Source organism: Crinia signifera, chromosome 2, assembly GCF_055691185.1.
Source record: "Crinia signifera chromosome 2, ASM5569118v1, whole genome shotgun sequence".
Taxonomy (NCBI): Eukaryota; Metazoa; Chordata; class Amphibia; order Anura; family Myobatrachidae; genus Crinia; species Crinia signifera.
This window is the reverse complement of record NC_139218.1, coordinates 203,931,136-203,948,460: the sequence shown is the minus strand read 5'-3', so window position 1 is coordinate 203,948,460 and position 17,325 is coordinate 203,931,136. Positions and strand designations below refer to the sequence as shown.

Sequence of the window (17,325 nt, the reverse complement as noted above, 5' to 3'; positions counted from 1 at the left end):
ACAGTATGCTGGAAGTGGCTCTTTTTGGAACTACTATCTAAGCAAGATATTATATATATGATTAATAGGCCTGAAAACTAATATCTTATTGCTGCAATGCATGTCTGTGTAACATGCAATTCTAGGTTACAGTACATGCCCCTTCCCCTCTCTTTCAGCAGTGAATACTGAGCAGAAATAATAATTATTAATATGATCTGTTATTACACCTGGTGGAAGAGAGCAAGGACACCCACACCCAGACTATCTATTTGTTCACCTCCTGCGACCGGACCAGCTTCCAGAACCCACTCACACAGCCAAAAATACTGGGACAGTACAACTACAAACACCAGGTAGAGCACAAAACAACAGCAGGCGCTCCCTGGACTGTAGATAAGCACCTCTCCTAAACGAGTCCCCTTCATATACTGGCCACTACAAATGGGATATTAGCATAGAAGCAACATAGGAACAGACACAGGGCATTACACGGCTGAACTGTGGGTGACTATCCATGCTCTCATTACTTACTTTTGTGGTGCCATTGATTTTTATGGACTTATGATTTATTATTTTTAAATATACCTACTTTTAAATAAATTCTTGCTCACTATTACCTACACCTGTTGCATGTTCTTAGATAATCCCGTATCTTGCTGTAGCTCCGCCCTGCAAGCATAACGCTAGGAGGTAGATCTGCATGACCAGGCCGCCGTATGGACGGCCTATTTGGTGGCCAGTGGAAGCAAGAGATGGACTAAGAGAAGAAGAACTAGACAGTAGGGGGATGAATATAAGAAGGACCCTGCTTGTGAGTGCTCACATGACATGTTGTGATGGCTTTAGTCAGAGAATTTTTTTTATTGAGCTGTATATATATAATAACTTAAATATTTAAATATTATTAATTCTTATTCTTGAATACCTGGCATGACTGTTTTTTCACAACTGATGCACTTTGAGGAGAATTCACTGCAGTAGCAATCATTACACAATAGTTCTGCATCTTGACATGTAAAGGGCTCGTCAGCAAGTGACCGTTCACAGCGGAAGCATCTGAAGCAATTCTCATGGTAATGACGATCCTCATAATACAGCTCCTATAATGTGCAAATAATACATACGATTAGCTTGAAATATATATTGCATGCACAAAGTAACATGCCAACAGGTCCGCGACAGAAAGCTATGCAAGTGAGATCTTCTTGTTTCTATGGTGTGTGTGTGAGAGAGAGTGTGTGTGTGTGTGTGTGGGGGGTGGGGGTAAGTGGGTGGGGGTTAAATTAAATGCTATAATATTTTGTGCCAGGAATGAGTGAACAGTGCAGCAACTTGCATCCCGATGCAAGCAGACATTCATACATTGTAGCTTTAATTGAAAAGCTTCAGGCACTTGTTCCTGGTGCTATTCAATATTACATTTAATTGATTTCCCTTCTATGAGACTATCTTTTGTTTCACTCTAAACAGCATTATATTTTAAGAGAACATCATTCCAATTATTAAGCATTTAGTGATCTCCTGAGGTTCCAAGGTCACACAGTTCAAGACTGCAGCAAAGAGTCACTGGAGTAATATGGTTGCCATCATCTTGTTACAGACCCAATCAAACCACCTTCAAAGCCTGGGAAGACTTTATAAAAATAGGGACTCAATAGACATGGTGTTCTCCTACTAGAATTAAAACCAGCCTAGATTGGTCAGCACAGTAACAATTCCTCACAGTAAAGCTTGTTAAGGGTTGGGTAATTAACAAAATTGGTACCCCTGTAGAGGACAGAGTTCATGACCCATAATATAAAACATTTTTTTAAACAAACATCTTGATGTAAAAATAAAACTTAAATTGAATAAAACTCTCCAAAGTTTAGAAAATCCCCACCTGCTCACCATGTACAACACTAGTACAGTACTTTAAAAATTTTCACAGCAGCAGCATAACCACAGGTTCAGAAGTATACACTGTTTAAGATAGACACACGTGAACCCAAAGATGGTACCTAACACACACACACACACACACACACACACACACACACACACATATTTAGGGGTATGGATTGCAGCTCTGACCTTGTACACCATGAAGCCCTAGGTTTTCACTTCATTCTTATAATCTCTATTTTGCGTCCCATTGACACCTGCAACACTAATAATGTACGGTAAATAGTAGGATGACCCCATTTCAGTTGTTTGATAATAGCGCTAAAATAAGAGCTTTTTAAAAGGAAATCATAAAAAATGAGTAGCGATACATGTGAAGATAATTTAATGTGCCAACATATCAATATATATAGACATTTTTATTTTAATGGACATACATATAGGAACGCATTGGTTAGTGTTGTGTTAAATGCTTGTATCTTTACTGTGGTTTCCTTTTAATTCAGAAGATAAAGGTTTTAGTTTTACTGTTGATTGTGATCTACAGTATGGAGACAGTCAGTGGCTAATTAAAGTTTATTTTTTACTTTATAACGTAGCAACATTTTTTACAGCAATATATAATCTCTGTCCATCTCAATTTCATAACCAGTTTAAATCTTCATTTAAACTGGTTTGTGTAAACCAGTTTTAAATGTTCATTCTGTAATTGCTGCAAATTTTTATACGAAATAAAGATATCGGTAACAGGAGTAAGATTATCCACCAATTAGTACAACACTTGATCAGTGAGAAACTAATCCTTCCTATTGTTCTTCAACGACTTGATGTTGATTTTACATTGTTCAAAGTACTTCATACAAAAGACACGTCAAGCAGACACACCTTAGCTACCTTAAAGACCTTTGAACTGAAATCACTGTTATTAGATTTTATGATGACAAACAATTAAACAGCAGTGCAAATACAGACACAGAGTCTCTCTGCTTGAGTTCCCTAGTTTCTTCTGTTGATCACAAAGCAAACTTTATAGAGAAATTGAAGTTTGCTTACTACAGGACAGAGATTTCATTATCTGGCTGTAGCATTTTTTCCACTCTGGAACTTCTATACTTTGCCATATATTTAATAAGGCAAAACATCACAAAAGTATACTGTGAAACAAAGTAATTAAACAAATATAAACAGACACTTTGCTCCTCTATAAAACCACAGACATTGCCGTCTGAGTCAGAGTTTACTGTAATATCCCTTTTGTTATCTACAAGGATCGGACTTGGAAAGGACCCAGGTATGGCTCAAGTGAAAACAGGTGACCCCCGCTAAAAACCCTTTGGAGAGCTGGCTCACCGGCGATATGAAATGAGGTCATCTCCAAGTGCCGACAGGGAGGAGACCCACCACTGGCCCAGATCCACCCTGTGGTGTGAATGGGTTTACAAGCTGCTGTGACATGGTTTGAAAGAGTGTTCAGTTACCTGGGTTTAGTGGAAGAGCGGTATAACATGTTTATATTAAACATCTACAGTATATTGGAAACCAGTCCCAGAATGTTGCATACAGCACAATCTTCAAGCCACACATTAAAGAGTATGTGAGAACAATGCTGGATTACCTGGAGTGCAACTTTGCCACCCCATTGGGTACAAAATGTTGACAGTCTCAATGTTTACTTTCATCACGTCGATTTGAAAATGTTGACATGGTCATTATTTTGGAATTGAACATTTCGCCATTTATCATGTAAGCCGTTATGAAATGTTGACATGTTTGTACTTTGACATTTCGTCTGCATGCTTTTCATTTATCTGCCACATATAGTACAATTCTCTATTTTCCTTATGTGTCTTGCATAAATGAACCCAATTCAGTGTTAGTTATCTGTAGTAAAATATTTTAAAAACCTAATACTGCTTATACCACATTCACACTGGCAAGCAAATTACCAGGTCAAGCATGTCGACCCGGTAATTTGACTTTTTTGTGTGAATGGCACAATCCGGGTCAAAATTCCCAGGTCTCTATCCCTGCTTTTTATCCGTTGACCCGTTGACACTGCAAAAGGACCCGTGTTGAAAGCCAAATTACTGGGTAGAAATGCATCACCCGGTAATTTGCCTCACAGTGAGAACAGGGGTCCAGCGCTGCAGTCCCCAGCAAAAGAGAAAAAGCACTCTCCCTCTCTCTTTTTTTTTTTTAAGTGCAACACACTTTCTTAATCTACAAACATTTTTTGGGTAAATCCTCTTTGATTGTGAGTATATTTCCCTGCAAGGGCATTTGCCAACCAGGGGGACACCCACTCTAACATAGAGAGATATAACACTCATACCCACATCTGCTACTGTCACACGGACAGACCCGCTCACTTGTAAGGATTGGTTGAGCCAATCCGGACATTACAATCAGCAGCAGTCACCGTGGAACAAGCACACGGCAGGTATATATTGACACCAACCTATATATCTCTTTTTCCTTTATGTATCCTATATCTGGCTATACTGCATAGTTCTTTATCTTTATCTCTCTCAAGACAATCCCATATGAATCCCACCCAGGAAAAGGGACCCCTCCTCTTATCTCTCTCTAACAACTCATTAAGAAAAGAGTGATAAAAGGCCATAATTTTTACAAATCATTTTTACAAATAATTCTTTATTATATATTCGCGGTCCACTCTACCCAATGTGGTATCATTTGTTGTTTGATTGGCAGTTTCCAGTCCTTACAATCTTAGATTGGATAGCTCAACAATGTAGACCAATCTGAAAACAACTGTACAGAAAAACTATTTAAAACACTGTTTGCTGTGTTTTGCATGTTACATGTGTGTCTGTCCTGTTATGTCGTAATTACAGTACATATACCTTTTATTTACTTATCATTAAACATTAAGTTTAAAAAAATAAGAGTGCCCCCCAAAAAAGAGAGTGTTTTTTCTCTTTTGTCTGCATTGTATATTACTCTCAGGGGAGCACCTCCACAACGCTCACTTGTGCCAAGGCACTCAAATACTTGAATCGTGGATCACTACATACTTCTTTAAATTCATAAACCTCAAACATCACGTGGTACTAGTGCACAGATATCTTGTCCCATTACCCATTCCCCCTGTTAAAATCCAGGTTATTCATACTGGCAGTGTGAACATGGAATTATAGAACAGTCTTGATAGAAGTGGCACTTACCCTTGAATCGTGGCTAATCAGTTCTTTACACTCGTTACATGTGTTGGCAAACAGGCTGTCATAGCATGGTATGCAGAAAGGGCCTTCTTCCATCTGGATATACTTCCTTCCATATAGAGATTCCTTACAGCTATCACAATCAAATGGCTCACTCATTTTTTATAGATTCTAGAAAATAAAAATATAAAAGTTTAAAATTACCACTGATCAGCTTTGATAACGAAGACTTTAAAAATACACAAATGTCATGCATTAGAATAGCACATTGCAAAAATCTGCTGCTTTTTTTGTAAACAAACTCAAATAAAAGGTCATTTCACATTCCTGAAGTTTCAGAACTGTAACAAGACAAAAAACAACAAGCGTGATGTAGAGCATTCCTCCAGAACCACTCCACTACATACAGTAGGACGCGATTTTACGGTGGGAAAAAAAAAACTTTACTAGTGCTGAGGAAGTAAATTCTTAATTAAAGAGGAAATGGACTAGTTAGAAAAAAATAAATATTTAGATAAAAGATTTAAAAAAATGCGCAACATTGGAAAATATCATAATATATATATTTTGTTATATATATTTTGTATTTCTATATGTCATTTGAAATTTTTTAGAAAGTCACTCATGCTTGTAAGAAATGGTTACAATGTCAGTGGTCGGGATTCTGACAACAGGACCGCCAATGATGTTGGGATTCAAATCCCCAGCATCCCGATTACTGGCATGCTAAACTCATCGAGTCCTGAAGTATATTGGATAGCGCCGGATCGATGATACCTAGATCGAGAATGGAGTGGTTGACCTCTATTGGTAGCCAGAGTGTAGATTGTCATTAACAGATGATCGATGCAAGCAAAAGGTCGATGGGAACGTGTTCAACAGTGACAAGGTTGACATGATTTTTTCATGCTTTTTTTTTTAAACACACTTGTTCATTTTTTACCATCCCAGTGGACACAGAGGGAGAATAAAATAGTGTGCCAAGCGAAGCGAGGCATCGTGCACAAAAGCATGGCAAGCACAGCAAAACATGTGAGGGTACGCTGTACCCTTATACGGTGACCATGTCGACAGACACAAAAAAACACATAAAAATCTTGTGTGTCTACTGTACCTTGCCACTGTTCCCATCAACCTTTTTGCTGGCCTTTACCTTCTGTTATTATCGATCTAGATGCTGGCAACCATTTTTCGGGGGGTATTCAATCCTCGTCGCTATTTCCGCGGCGCCTATTCAATGCGGTCTTTCCCGACACAATTTAAAGTGGCATCTCAGCAGAATGGACTTGACATTAAAAGCAGTTGGGTCCTTTTTGCTGAGAATGGCCATGGATTGTCGAGACCACGGCCATATCTAGACAATCCCCAGCCGACAAGCCCCCTTTTCGCCAATCGGCAGGCCGGACAAAAACTCACCTGCCGATAAACAGGTGAGTGGGCTGAGAACAGGCCAGGATCAAGACTGTTGGGATGTCCTGACAGTCGTGAACCAGGATTTAATACACCCCTTAGTGTCTAAATAGACGTGTTCAAACAGTAGTGTTCCAAAACGTGATTGTCAATCTAAACATCATCGATCCGCTATACCATAACCGTCTTGAAGACCTAGGATTTGTACTTGCATTAGTCTCAAGAAAGAACTTGTACCGCACATGTTCTAGGATGCTTAGGAACTCTTACTATGTCTATTGATAATGCTTATAGACAAGTTTATAGATAGCCGTAGAAGATTACACAGAACATGAAAATGTAAACACAAGAGTAAAAAAATACATTAATGAACATCAACACACTCAAATGGCTGATACATCTTTTTCTTTTTTTTTTAAAGAGTGGGGAAAGGGGCATAGCTAGCTGGGTGAGGCATGAGCCTGCTGAAATCTGTTAAAACTATATATGTTTCTCTCTGGTATCTTTCATCACACATACAAACGTATGTCACACATGCGCATATCGGTGTGTGCTTGTGGTTATTACACGGGCAACATGAAGTTACGGTATTATGCTTTATATTGCACGCAGGATCACTGTGAAGGGCTGAGGGCAACAGCACACTTTCGGGCCTAATTCAGCATGGATGGCTAATCAGAGAATTTACAGTGGATTGTGAGCAGAAAGCTGAGACTCAGACAAAGGAAAAAACTCTCTTGTAAAATAGTGAATGCATCGCAAACAGTGATATTTTCGCAGGTCTATTTGCCAAAACCAAACCATACTGTACAACATTTTTTTTAACATCTGCACCAGTCTAGAGCTTCCACTAATCTGCTCAAGACTCAGGCTGGAAGTGGACATCGCTGATGTCAGAGACACATCCAAAAAAACACTTGGGCATGCCTGCGTTTTCAGAAATGCACCCAACGCCATGTTTCTGCTCCTAAATGCTGGCTTCCTGTCAATCAAACTGCACCTACACTGCGACATCTTTGCATACGGATGTTTTCCGCTATTTGTGACTGTCCTGCATGATGTGAAAGCTGTGCATGCACAGTAGTTCAATAATCGCTCGATTTGCTAATTCTCAGATTAGCAATCCATGCTGAATTAGGCCCCAATCCAGGGAGCAATCAACTGTGCAAATTCTTACATTTTCCCTTTATAGGACAACCAAGAGATGTTTCCTTATTAACAGAGAATATGCAGTAATTGTGCTATTGCACAACCACTTCCTGCAACTGAATGCAGTCTGTGCACTTTACTCAAAGAACCTTTGTTTCTCCACTTCAACAGAAAAAGTCAGGCAACATTCAGCAGCAGATTTCATTCATTGGTACTTTATCAGTGTTGGTTGTTATTTATACAAAAGGCTAGGAAAGCAATCCAGGGAAATATATCCGCCCTGCATACTGTTGTGCAAACAAAACATGGCTTTATCAGAATACATAGGTAGGGCACAATGCTGGGAGAAATCCAATCTCATTCCTTTCCCTTTTAGGTGTGTATATATATATATATATCCCTTTTAGGTGTGTATATATATATATATATATATATATATATATATATATATATATGGATCCGATATGATTTCCCGGCGGTCGGGATCCCGGCGGTCGGAATCCCGACACTGGAATCCCGACCGCCGAAATCCCGACAAGGGGGGGACATGGATTGCCCCCCCTTGCGGGCTCGCTGCGCTCGCCACGCAGCGGGCCCGGTGCCTCGCTACGCTCGGCACGCTATTTTATTCTCCCTCTATGGGTGTCGTGGACACCCACGGAGGGAGAAAGTTTCGGGATTTCGGCGGTCGGGATTCCAGTGTCGGGATCCCGACCGCCGGGATCCCGACCGCCGGGAAATTAACCGCATCCCATATATATACATATACACACACACTGCAATATCACAACTAAAAGAAAATGATTAACTAGACGGACTGTCCTCATGGTATAGCTGGAAACGGAAGACAACACTGGTTCTTTAGGCTAGACATTTTATTGTTTTATGAGCCATATCACTGATGCAGAGTCACAGCTATAAGCTAACAGTTGTACGTTATGTCATGCTACAAGATTAAATTCACCTATACCATAAATGTGTCTTCCACAGCGCAAAGTTCAGTATCCCCTAACAAGGCTATTTCTGCAGTCCGCTCTGCATGTATACTATATATACTCGAGTATAAGCCTACTTTTTCAGAACATTTTTTGGTACTTATGTAATATCTGGGCTTCCGTTTTTCTTATGAGACCGCGTGCGCTCGCCACGCTTCGGGCACGGTGGCTCGCTGCGCTTGCCACACTATATAAAATCAACTCCATGAGTAGTTGGATAGTAGGGGTATGAAAAAATGGGGTGCATTTAACATGGGAGCCCAGATAATACATAAGTACCCCGATATGCTCTTACTAAAGAAGCAGATCCCTCAAAGTACATAATCTGTTTACTAGAATGTAACCTCAAGTGCTCGGCAATAGCATGATCAATAGAGAAGCATTTATTCCTAAATACAGAATGGTCTTTAGGCACAAGGAGTTTTTTTAATGTACAGACTGCACCATAGCATGATATCACCACCCGCTAATTAAAAATTCAAATAAATATTCTAGACAGGTAAAAACAGATTGTCTAATGAGCCAATTGTTGTAAGATTAATGGTAACAAAAATATAAATTCCTTTTTACTTCTAAAAACAATGAGATCATACACATAACATGATCAGTCAGGTTTATTAATGTGATGGAAGACGCCTACAAAAATATAAATATTGGCTTTATTTTCTGTCAGACTACTAACATTCTACTAGTGCTCGTGAACTCACAGACAAAAGTGAAAGATTAAGCTCATGTTGGACTATAACACGTAGGATAAACTGTATACCAGAGAGGCACTGAGCATACATGTATGCTACACAGTCTCTAGAGCAGACATGTCCAAACTATGCCCCTCCAGCTGTTGTAAAACTAAAAGTCCCATCATGCCTTGCCACAGTTTTGTGATTAGTGAATGCTGAAACTGTGGCAAGGCATGCTGGGATGTGTAGTTTCCAGTTTGGACATGTCTGCTCTAGAGTATACAACATTGGAGGTCCCAGACAAGAAAGAGTGCACAATGTTGCCTTATGCCATAGATGCAGCCAGGATTATTTATAGTGGAACTTGGTGTTTGCAGCACCCTTGCTCACTCTCTCATTATGGGCAGGATGTACCAAGCAGATGTGGTACATCCCGCCACACATCGCAATCATACTAATCGCACATGTATTAACATATGTGATTAGTATCGCAAAGGGAAGCTCTTGCTATAAGGGCTGACATCTATCTTCAGATGGTGTAATCTGCTTGAAACCCACGGAGGCATAGTAGCGGGAAGAGATCTTCCTATCATTCTCCCACAGCGTCTGTTCGATGTCGATTGCAGAGACTGACACTTTGTCCATGTGAAAAACACTTTGACCAAACTGTGTATTCCAGGGGTGTCCAAACTTTTTGCAGCGAGGGCCAGATTTGGTGAAGTGTTCACTCTGTCCCCCAGCCTGCCCCCATTCACTGTATGTCCCCCAGCCTGCCCCCTTCTCTTAATGTCCATCAGTGCCTCCATTCATTGTATGTCCCCAAGCCTGACCCTCCTTCAATGTATGACTGCCATTCACTGTATGACCAACATTCACTATGTACCCTACTCTGCCCCCATTCACTGTATGTCCCCCGGCCTGCCCCTGCTCCCCCTTCTCTGAATGGCCATCACTGCTTCCATTCACTGTATGTCCCCCTGCCTGACCCTCCTTCACTGTATGTCCCCCACTCTGCCCCCTCACTTCTCTGTATGTATCCCAGCCCCTTGTGTGAGTCAGAGGAAGGAGAGGAAAAGCAGGCACTGCAAGGACAGGAGATGCTTGGGCTCCCGCTGCTGCCCTCCTCTGCACTGCATGTTACAGGAGCAAGCTTCCCCCTTGCTGCCCCCCTCCCCAAACACTGCTGTCACTGTGGTTGTGGAGTAGGGTGATATAGGATTGCAGCAGCAGGGGTAGGACGCCAAACACATCTGACTGTGGCGGCCGGCACTTCCTCACTGGTAAAGGCACACTTGTCGGGGCTTATGTTAGTACACTGTGCTGTGCTTCCCACATCTGATGCTCTGCCCGCTTCCAGCTGGAGGCTGCGGGCCGCTTAAAATGACAGCACGGGCCGCAATTGGCCCCCGGGCCGGACTTTGGACATGCCTGGTGTATGCGGTAAACTGGGAATAACCCAGATCCAACGTGTAGTGAGAAAGCTGTCCGACCTGGGTTGCTGAACATTGTTCCATCCCATGTCTGCAGTATAAAAGGGGCAGAAAATCACACACACTTGCCTACTTGATAGAATACTGTACAAAATTATTTTATGATTTCACAAGCCATTTTCCAGTCTCCAGCAGTCCCATGTAAGTGCTCTATGGCCCAAGCAAGCTTATTTATCACTGCTGCAGAATTGCTAAAAGTTTTATATCTGTCCTCCAAAATATTTAATTTGTAACTAAAATTTTACAATGATCGCAGGTACTTCTAATAAACAAGAAGCAAGTTTGTAAGCTTGTGAGCAGGGCCCTCCTACCTCCATGTCAGTTTGTTTCTACAACAGAATATGCGGTGCTATATAAGAAACTGTAAATAAATAAATAAACAAATAAATAAATAAGTAAGCACATGTTGTAATATACTTATTAGTTGCAAGCACTGAGGCCAAAGGCCCTAATATATAATTTCCCAAACTCCACAATTGCAGTCTGGGTTTTAAAGGACGTCCATTCTTGAATCAAATTTACAGAGGTACTAAGTAAGTTACCTGTGATCAAATATGGATAGCCATAAAACCTGAACCGTAAAGCAAACTTTGGGAAGTTCTGCCCTAAAACATATTTTAAACTGGGGATCTCAGTGCATTACTGATGACTAACCTCACAGAACAAATAACAATCTTGGTATTGCAATAATAATGGTTAAGGGAAGAAGAAAATAATATTTATGGCTGGTGTACAAAGCGTTCCCAATCACTGTTGCTATCTGGAGTATAGGACTTCCCCCACTTAATAACAGGGTCTGGTAGCTAGTGTACAAATCATAGCTTAGTCAGGTTTTTAATGCTCATCAGTATGGAATGTAGTGGCCAATGTCCAAAGACGACCTTACATTACTAATGACTGTAGTACAAACCTGCATCCGCTTCCTGATAATGCCTTACACATAAAGTAGTCCCTATGTCCTGACGATGACCCTGCACTCTTACTCCATGTGGTTGAAAATAGGCTTCACATTCCTAATTGCATTGTAGTTCCTGGTGCAGGGCCATACTTAGAGTAGTGCCACCTCACAGGGAATTGCAAGGCGGTGAATGCTGTTCTGTAGCACCCGTCAATATTCTGTTTGTATCAATGTCACTTGCAACTTCCTCTTTCCTGAGACCACCTGCCCGCCACCATCACCCCCTCGCATCCCTAAGCACATTCAGTAATATACTCCTTTATTTAAGGCCCACTTTTAAAAATGCTCTCATATGTCCTATACAGGAACTTGAATTCATGAGTAAGGTGAGTCATTGCAATATGGAAGGTCGTGTGTTTGAATCCTCTGTAGGACAGTATTTGGCAATGTATGCTTTAAATCCAGGAAGATGTGACTGAAGGTCCTTCGTATAATTACTAAAGACTGTCATTTAGTTACAGTATGTTGCCTTTATTTTAATTCACAAAGAGCTCTCAACGTAAGTGCATACATGATAGCATAAGTGGATTGGTTCACACAAATCCATTTTCTTTGGAGTGTTCTGTCAGTTTATATGTTTTTATTTTTGTTTTTTTGGCTTTGCTTCAAACTAACTTTCATTCCTGTAAATTCACTTCAAAGGCAAGCAGCAAGAATGGCTGTTTATGCTGCCCTTTGCGAATGATGTAGCATGCCAGAAATGTTTATGGTACCTTAGTTTTCCAGATTAAAGACCACACCTAATCAGAATCATTTTAGCAGTAAGATTTAATGATGTGCAACGATAACATGGTTAGCCAAAAAACAGAGCACGTAACATTATAAATTCATTCTTCTGGCATGAAATCATAACCATAAAAAACTGTGCATATGGACTAGGAAAAAGTGAAGAGGTAACAGGAAATAAAAAGCACTTCTTAAACGTGGGTTTGCATGTTAACTCTGGATGAATCACTTGTCAAGATTATTTATGGCAGGTGAAGCTAGTTCTACCTCCCCACCCCCACTGTAAATGCCACATTGACAGCACAGCTGGGCAGCAGGAGGAAGGCGGGATAGACATAGTTTTACACTGACTGGTCAGAGGTTGACCATTTAAAAGCAGATCTTTACATAGAAATGTGGTGAGATGGAAAAATAACAATTGCAATCTCCCATGTTATCAATAACTGAATTTCCCCCAAACCCCATAAATATTCTCTCTGTTTTCAGTCCACAACAATGTATTAATAGATGTATTTAATTAGCACTTTCCTGTTTCCGATCTGATCTGATTTGCAATAACCCCCAAACTTTTCTGGCAGTACTGTATCTACCAGTTTCTTTTACACAGCTAAATCTATCCGCCTATTAATATGCTTGATTATTGAGTGAAAGGGATACTGAAGTTCAGGTCTAACCAACCTGTGCCTCGCCAGCTGTTGTGACACTACAAATTCCAGCACGTCCTGCCATAGTTTTTCTATTAGTCAATGCTGGATCTCAGGCATGGCATGCTGGGAGCAGAGGTTAGTCAGGCCTGCCAAAGGTGGGCAAATAAGTGATTTTTGATGGAGATTACTCACAAAATGAAAGTTATAAAATCAACATTTCCTACCTCCTGATGCAACTATATTTATTTTTTAATGTATTCTTCTATGCAAGCTTCCCGGGCGGCAGAATCGCATGCGATACATCGCATGTGGTACTTTTGTATGTGATATATCGCATGTGACCCAAGCTCCCCGCCGCTAAGAGGGAGATCTGAGCCAAGTGGACATCAAAGGCATCCAATTTGGGCCGATTTTTTTGGCCCGGTCTGTAGGCAACAGGTGAAATCAGCTCAAATCGCTGTAGTGTATAAGGCCTTTAGTTGCTGCGGAACCCTTGTTATAAATAAACAATAATATAATAACAACTACAACAGTTACAAAGCACAAAACTCTCAAAACATTAACCAGCAGTGAATGAGTTAATACAATTCCTGAAAAAAGAAACCAGAGTAGGCTTGAGTAGGTTTGGTCGCTGAGTCAGCTTTGTCAGAATGAACCATATGACATCATTGACCACAAAATGAAGCCAGACTAAATAACTGCTTCTATAGCTACCAGTTTAGGTTCCACAATTCTATCATCAGACAGAGCCCAGACACAGTCTCGCAGCCCAGAGATTTGCCTAATTACAGATATCACCAATTCCAATGATAAACATTATTTGTAAATATAACACTATTAATAACACTGTAACATTAGGTTAGGGTGCTCTTAAGCTGGGTACAGTTAGCGACGGGAACCCAGCATTGACAGTTTTATCCCTTTCACACTGCAGCTCTTAACCGGTATATTGCCATTTTTTTTTAGCATTTTAAAATGGTAAGAGCAGCAGTGTGAAAGCACCAGTCTGTATTTACCGGTTACAAATAACCTGTATTTGCAAACGTTTAAAAAGCAGAGTCCTAAACGGTTCAGAGCCATTTTTTTATGCAGTGTGAACTGCTCTGAGCCGGTATATAGCCCCTTCATGACATTTGACGTACATGTACGTCATGGTCGGGAAGTACTTCCCGACATTTGACGTACATGTACGTCATGGATTCTAACTGTCACTGCGTCTATAGACGCAGTGACAGTTAGGAGATGTCTGCTGTCCCTGACAGCAGACATCCCCCCTCGTCGCCCAGGGGGGCAGGGGTGCCCCCCCCGGTCGGCGATCGCTGTGATTGGCTGTTCAAATCTGAACAGTCAATCACAGCGTTTCCTGTGTTACCGGCGGCTAAGCCGCTCGGTAACACAGAAAACGGTGGTGATCGGTGCAGCACCGATCACCACCGAGCGGCAGCACCCCCCTCCCACCCGCCGGGCACTCACCCGGCAGCAGCAGCAGCTCCAGCGGCTCCACCGCTACGTCCGGAGCGCACGCTGCGCTCCCCTCCTCCCCCCTCCCCCCCGCAGCAGCAGCAGCAGCAGCAGCAGCATCATGCTGCTGCTGGAAAAGTGAAAAATAAAATAAAATAAAAAATAATGTGCAAATGTGTGTATATATATATATATATATACACACACATATATATATATATATATATATATATGTGTGTGTATATATATGTATATATATATATACACACATATACACACATATATATATATATATATATATATATGTGTGTGTGTGTGTGTGTGTGTGTGTGTGTGCGTATACCGCACCGATCACCAACGATCGCCAGCCCCCCCCCCCCCTCCCACCCGGCAGCCCCCCTCCCTCCCACCCACCCGGCTGCCGCAGCGCCAGCACCCCTCCCACCCCCCGCCAGCCGCAGCGCCAGCCCCCCTCCCAAAGCTGGTGACCAAAATGGGGTCACTTGTGGGGGGGTTCCACTGTATTGGTGCTTCGGGGGTCTTGCTAATGCGACATAGCACCCGCCATTCATTCCACCACCAAAAATCACTCCTTCCCTTCTGAGTCCTGCCATGCACCCAACTGGTATTTTTTGGTCACATGTGAGGCATTGCCGTACCCGGGAGAAATTGGGGCACAGATTTTGGGGTGCTTTGTCTCCTTCATTACTTGTGAAAATTAAAAATTTTGAGCCAGAACTGCATTTTTGTGTAAAAAATTAAATTTTTTTACACAAAAATGCAGATCTGGCTCAAAATTTTTCATTTTCACAAGGAATGAAGGAGACAAAGCACCCCAAAATCTGTGCCCCAATTTCTCCCGGGTACGGCAATGCCTCACATGTGACCAAAAAATACCAGTTGGGTGCATGGCAGGACTCAGAAGGGAAGGAGTGATTTTTGGATTTTGCAGCACAGATTCTGGTTGAATGACCCCCGAAAAACCCATACAGTGGAACCCCCCCACAAGTGACCCCATTTTGCAAACTACACCCCTCAGGGAATTCATCTAGGGGTATAGAGTACATTTCAAACCCCCCGGGGTTTCACCAATTTTGATACAACTGAGCTGTGAAAATGAAAAATTATTTTTTTTTCATTTTCACTGCCCAGTTGTACCACAATTGGTGAAACCCCTGGGGGTTTGAAATGTACACTATACCCCTAGATGAATTCCCTGAGGGGTGTAGTTTGCAAAATGGGGTCACTTGTGGGGGGGTTCCTAACTTTTAGCATCTTATGGTGCCTAGAAACCTACATGGTGCCTAAAAAATAATCTCATAAAAAGGAGTCTCCAAAATCAAGTAGGTGCTCCTTCTATTATGAAGCCTGTGGTTTGGTCACCGTGCACACTAGGGCCACATATAGGATATTTTTGAAAACAAAAGAATTGGGGGAATCAATTTTTAGTCACATTTCTCTAGTAAAATCTACTGTATTCGTTAGAAAAATGTATTAAAATTGAAACTCTGCAAAAAAAAAGAAATTTTGAAATTTCACCTACACTTTGTTTTAATTCCTGTGAAACACCTAAAGGGTTAACAAACTTCCAAAATGCTGTTTTGAATACTGTGAGGGGTGCAGTTTTTGAAATGGCATCATTTATGGGGGTGTCTCACATACAAGTCCCTCAAAGTCACATCAGAACTGAACTGGTCCCTAAAAAAATCAGTGTTTGAAATTTTCTTGAAAATTTGAGAATTTGCTAGTCATATTTGAAGCCTCCTAGTGTCCAAAAAAATTAAAAGGAAGTTGAAATAATGATTGCAACATAAAGTAGACATATGGTCTTTGTTAGTTATTAACTATTTTGAGTGGTATGATTATTTGTCTCACAAGCAGAAAATGTGACATTTTGCATATTGCTAAATTTTCCATTTTTTCACGATATTTTGGTATTTTTCACAAAAAAACACAGACTGTATCGACCCAAATTTACCACTAACTTGAAGTACAATGTGTCACGAGAAAACAATCTCAAAATCACTGGGATAAGTAAAAGCAAAAAAAAGTTATCCCCACTTAAGTGAGACATGTCAGATTTGAAAAAAAGGGCTCTGTCATGAAGGCACAAACTGGCTCTGTCATGAAGGGGATAGGACTCAGGCAGTAGCTATGAGAGCGCAGTGCATATGTAATGAGCCGCTCATTACATATGCACATATGTAATGAGCGCAGTGCATATGTAATGACATACCTCCCAACATGACCCTCTCTAGGAGGGACACATTGCTCTGCTCCTGCACTTCCCTCTTAATGTATGATTGCCATCACCTGTGGTGGAACAACTTTCTTAGCAATTACCTAGTTAAACACAGGTGATGGCAATCATACATTAAAGGCCCCCATACACTAGGGCGACTTGTCCTTAGGACAAGTCGCCCCCGACTTCCCCCTGAGCTTCCCCGGCTGCTCCCCGGGGGAGCTTGATTAGATTGGCACTTGATGTGCCATTTTTTACATGTGATAAATCGTCTCGATTTATCACATGTAAAAAAACCCGGGGAGCAGGGGGGGTGGTGGGGGGGGGCTAAGAGGTGAGAGCTGGTGGGAGCAGGGGGGCTGGGGACGCTGCGGGGGACACGTCTGTGTCCCCCGCTGCTGGGGACAGCGTCTGTGCGGCGATAAGGTAGAGGGAGCAGGGGGGGCTGGAGACGCTGCGGGCGGGGGACACAGGCTGCATAGAGCCGGGCAGGGGGAGCCGGCCGGGAGCTGTCAG

At 41.6% G+C, this 17,325-nt stretch overlaps 1 protein-coding gene across 1 annotated transcript in view; it reads right to left on the bottom strand.

Moving 5' to 3' along the window:
• Positions 1 to 17,325, bottom strand: part of FHL3 (four and a half LIM domains 3) — a 79,064-nt gene that overhangs the window by 17,970 nt on the left and 43,769 nt on the right. The window contains exons 2-3 of the mRNA XM_083173570.1: positions 5,055 to 5,222; positions 908 to 1,082 (exon numbers count right to left, since the gene is read on the bottom strand). Of these exons, the coding sequence (XP_083029696.1) occupies positions 908 to 1,082; positions 5,055 to 5,210 (331 nt within the window). The 5' untranslated portion in view covers positions 5,211 to 5,222. The remainder of the gene's footprint in view (positions 1 to 907; positions 1,083 to 5,054; positions 5,223 to 17,325) is intronic.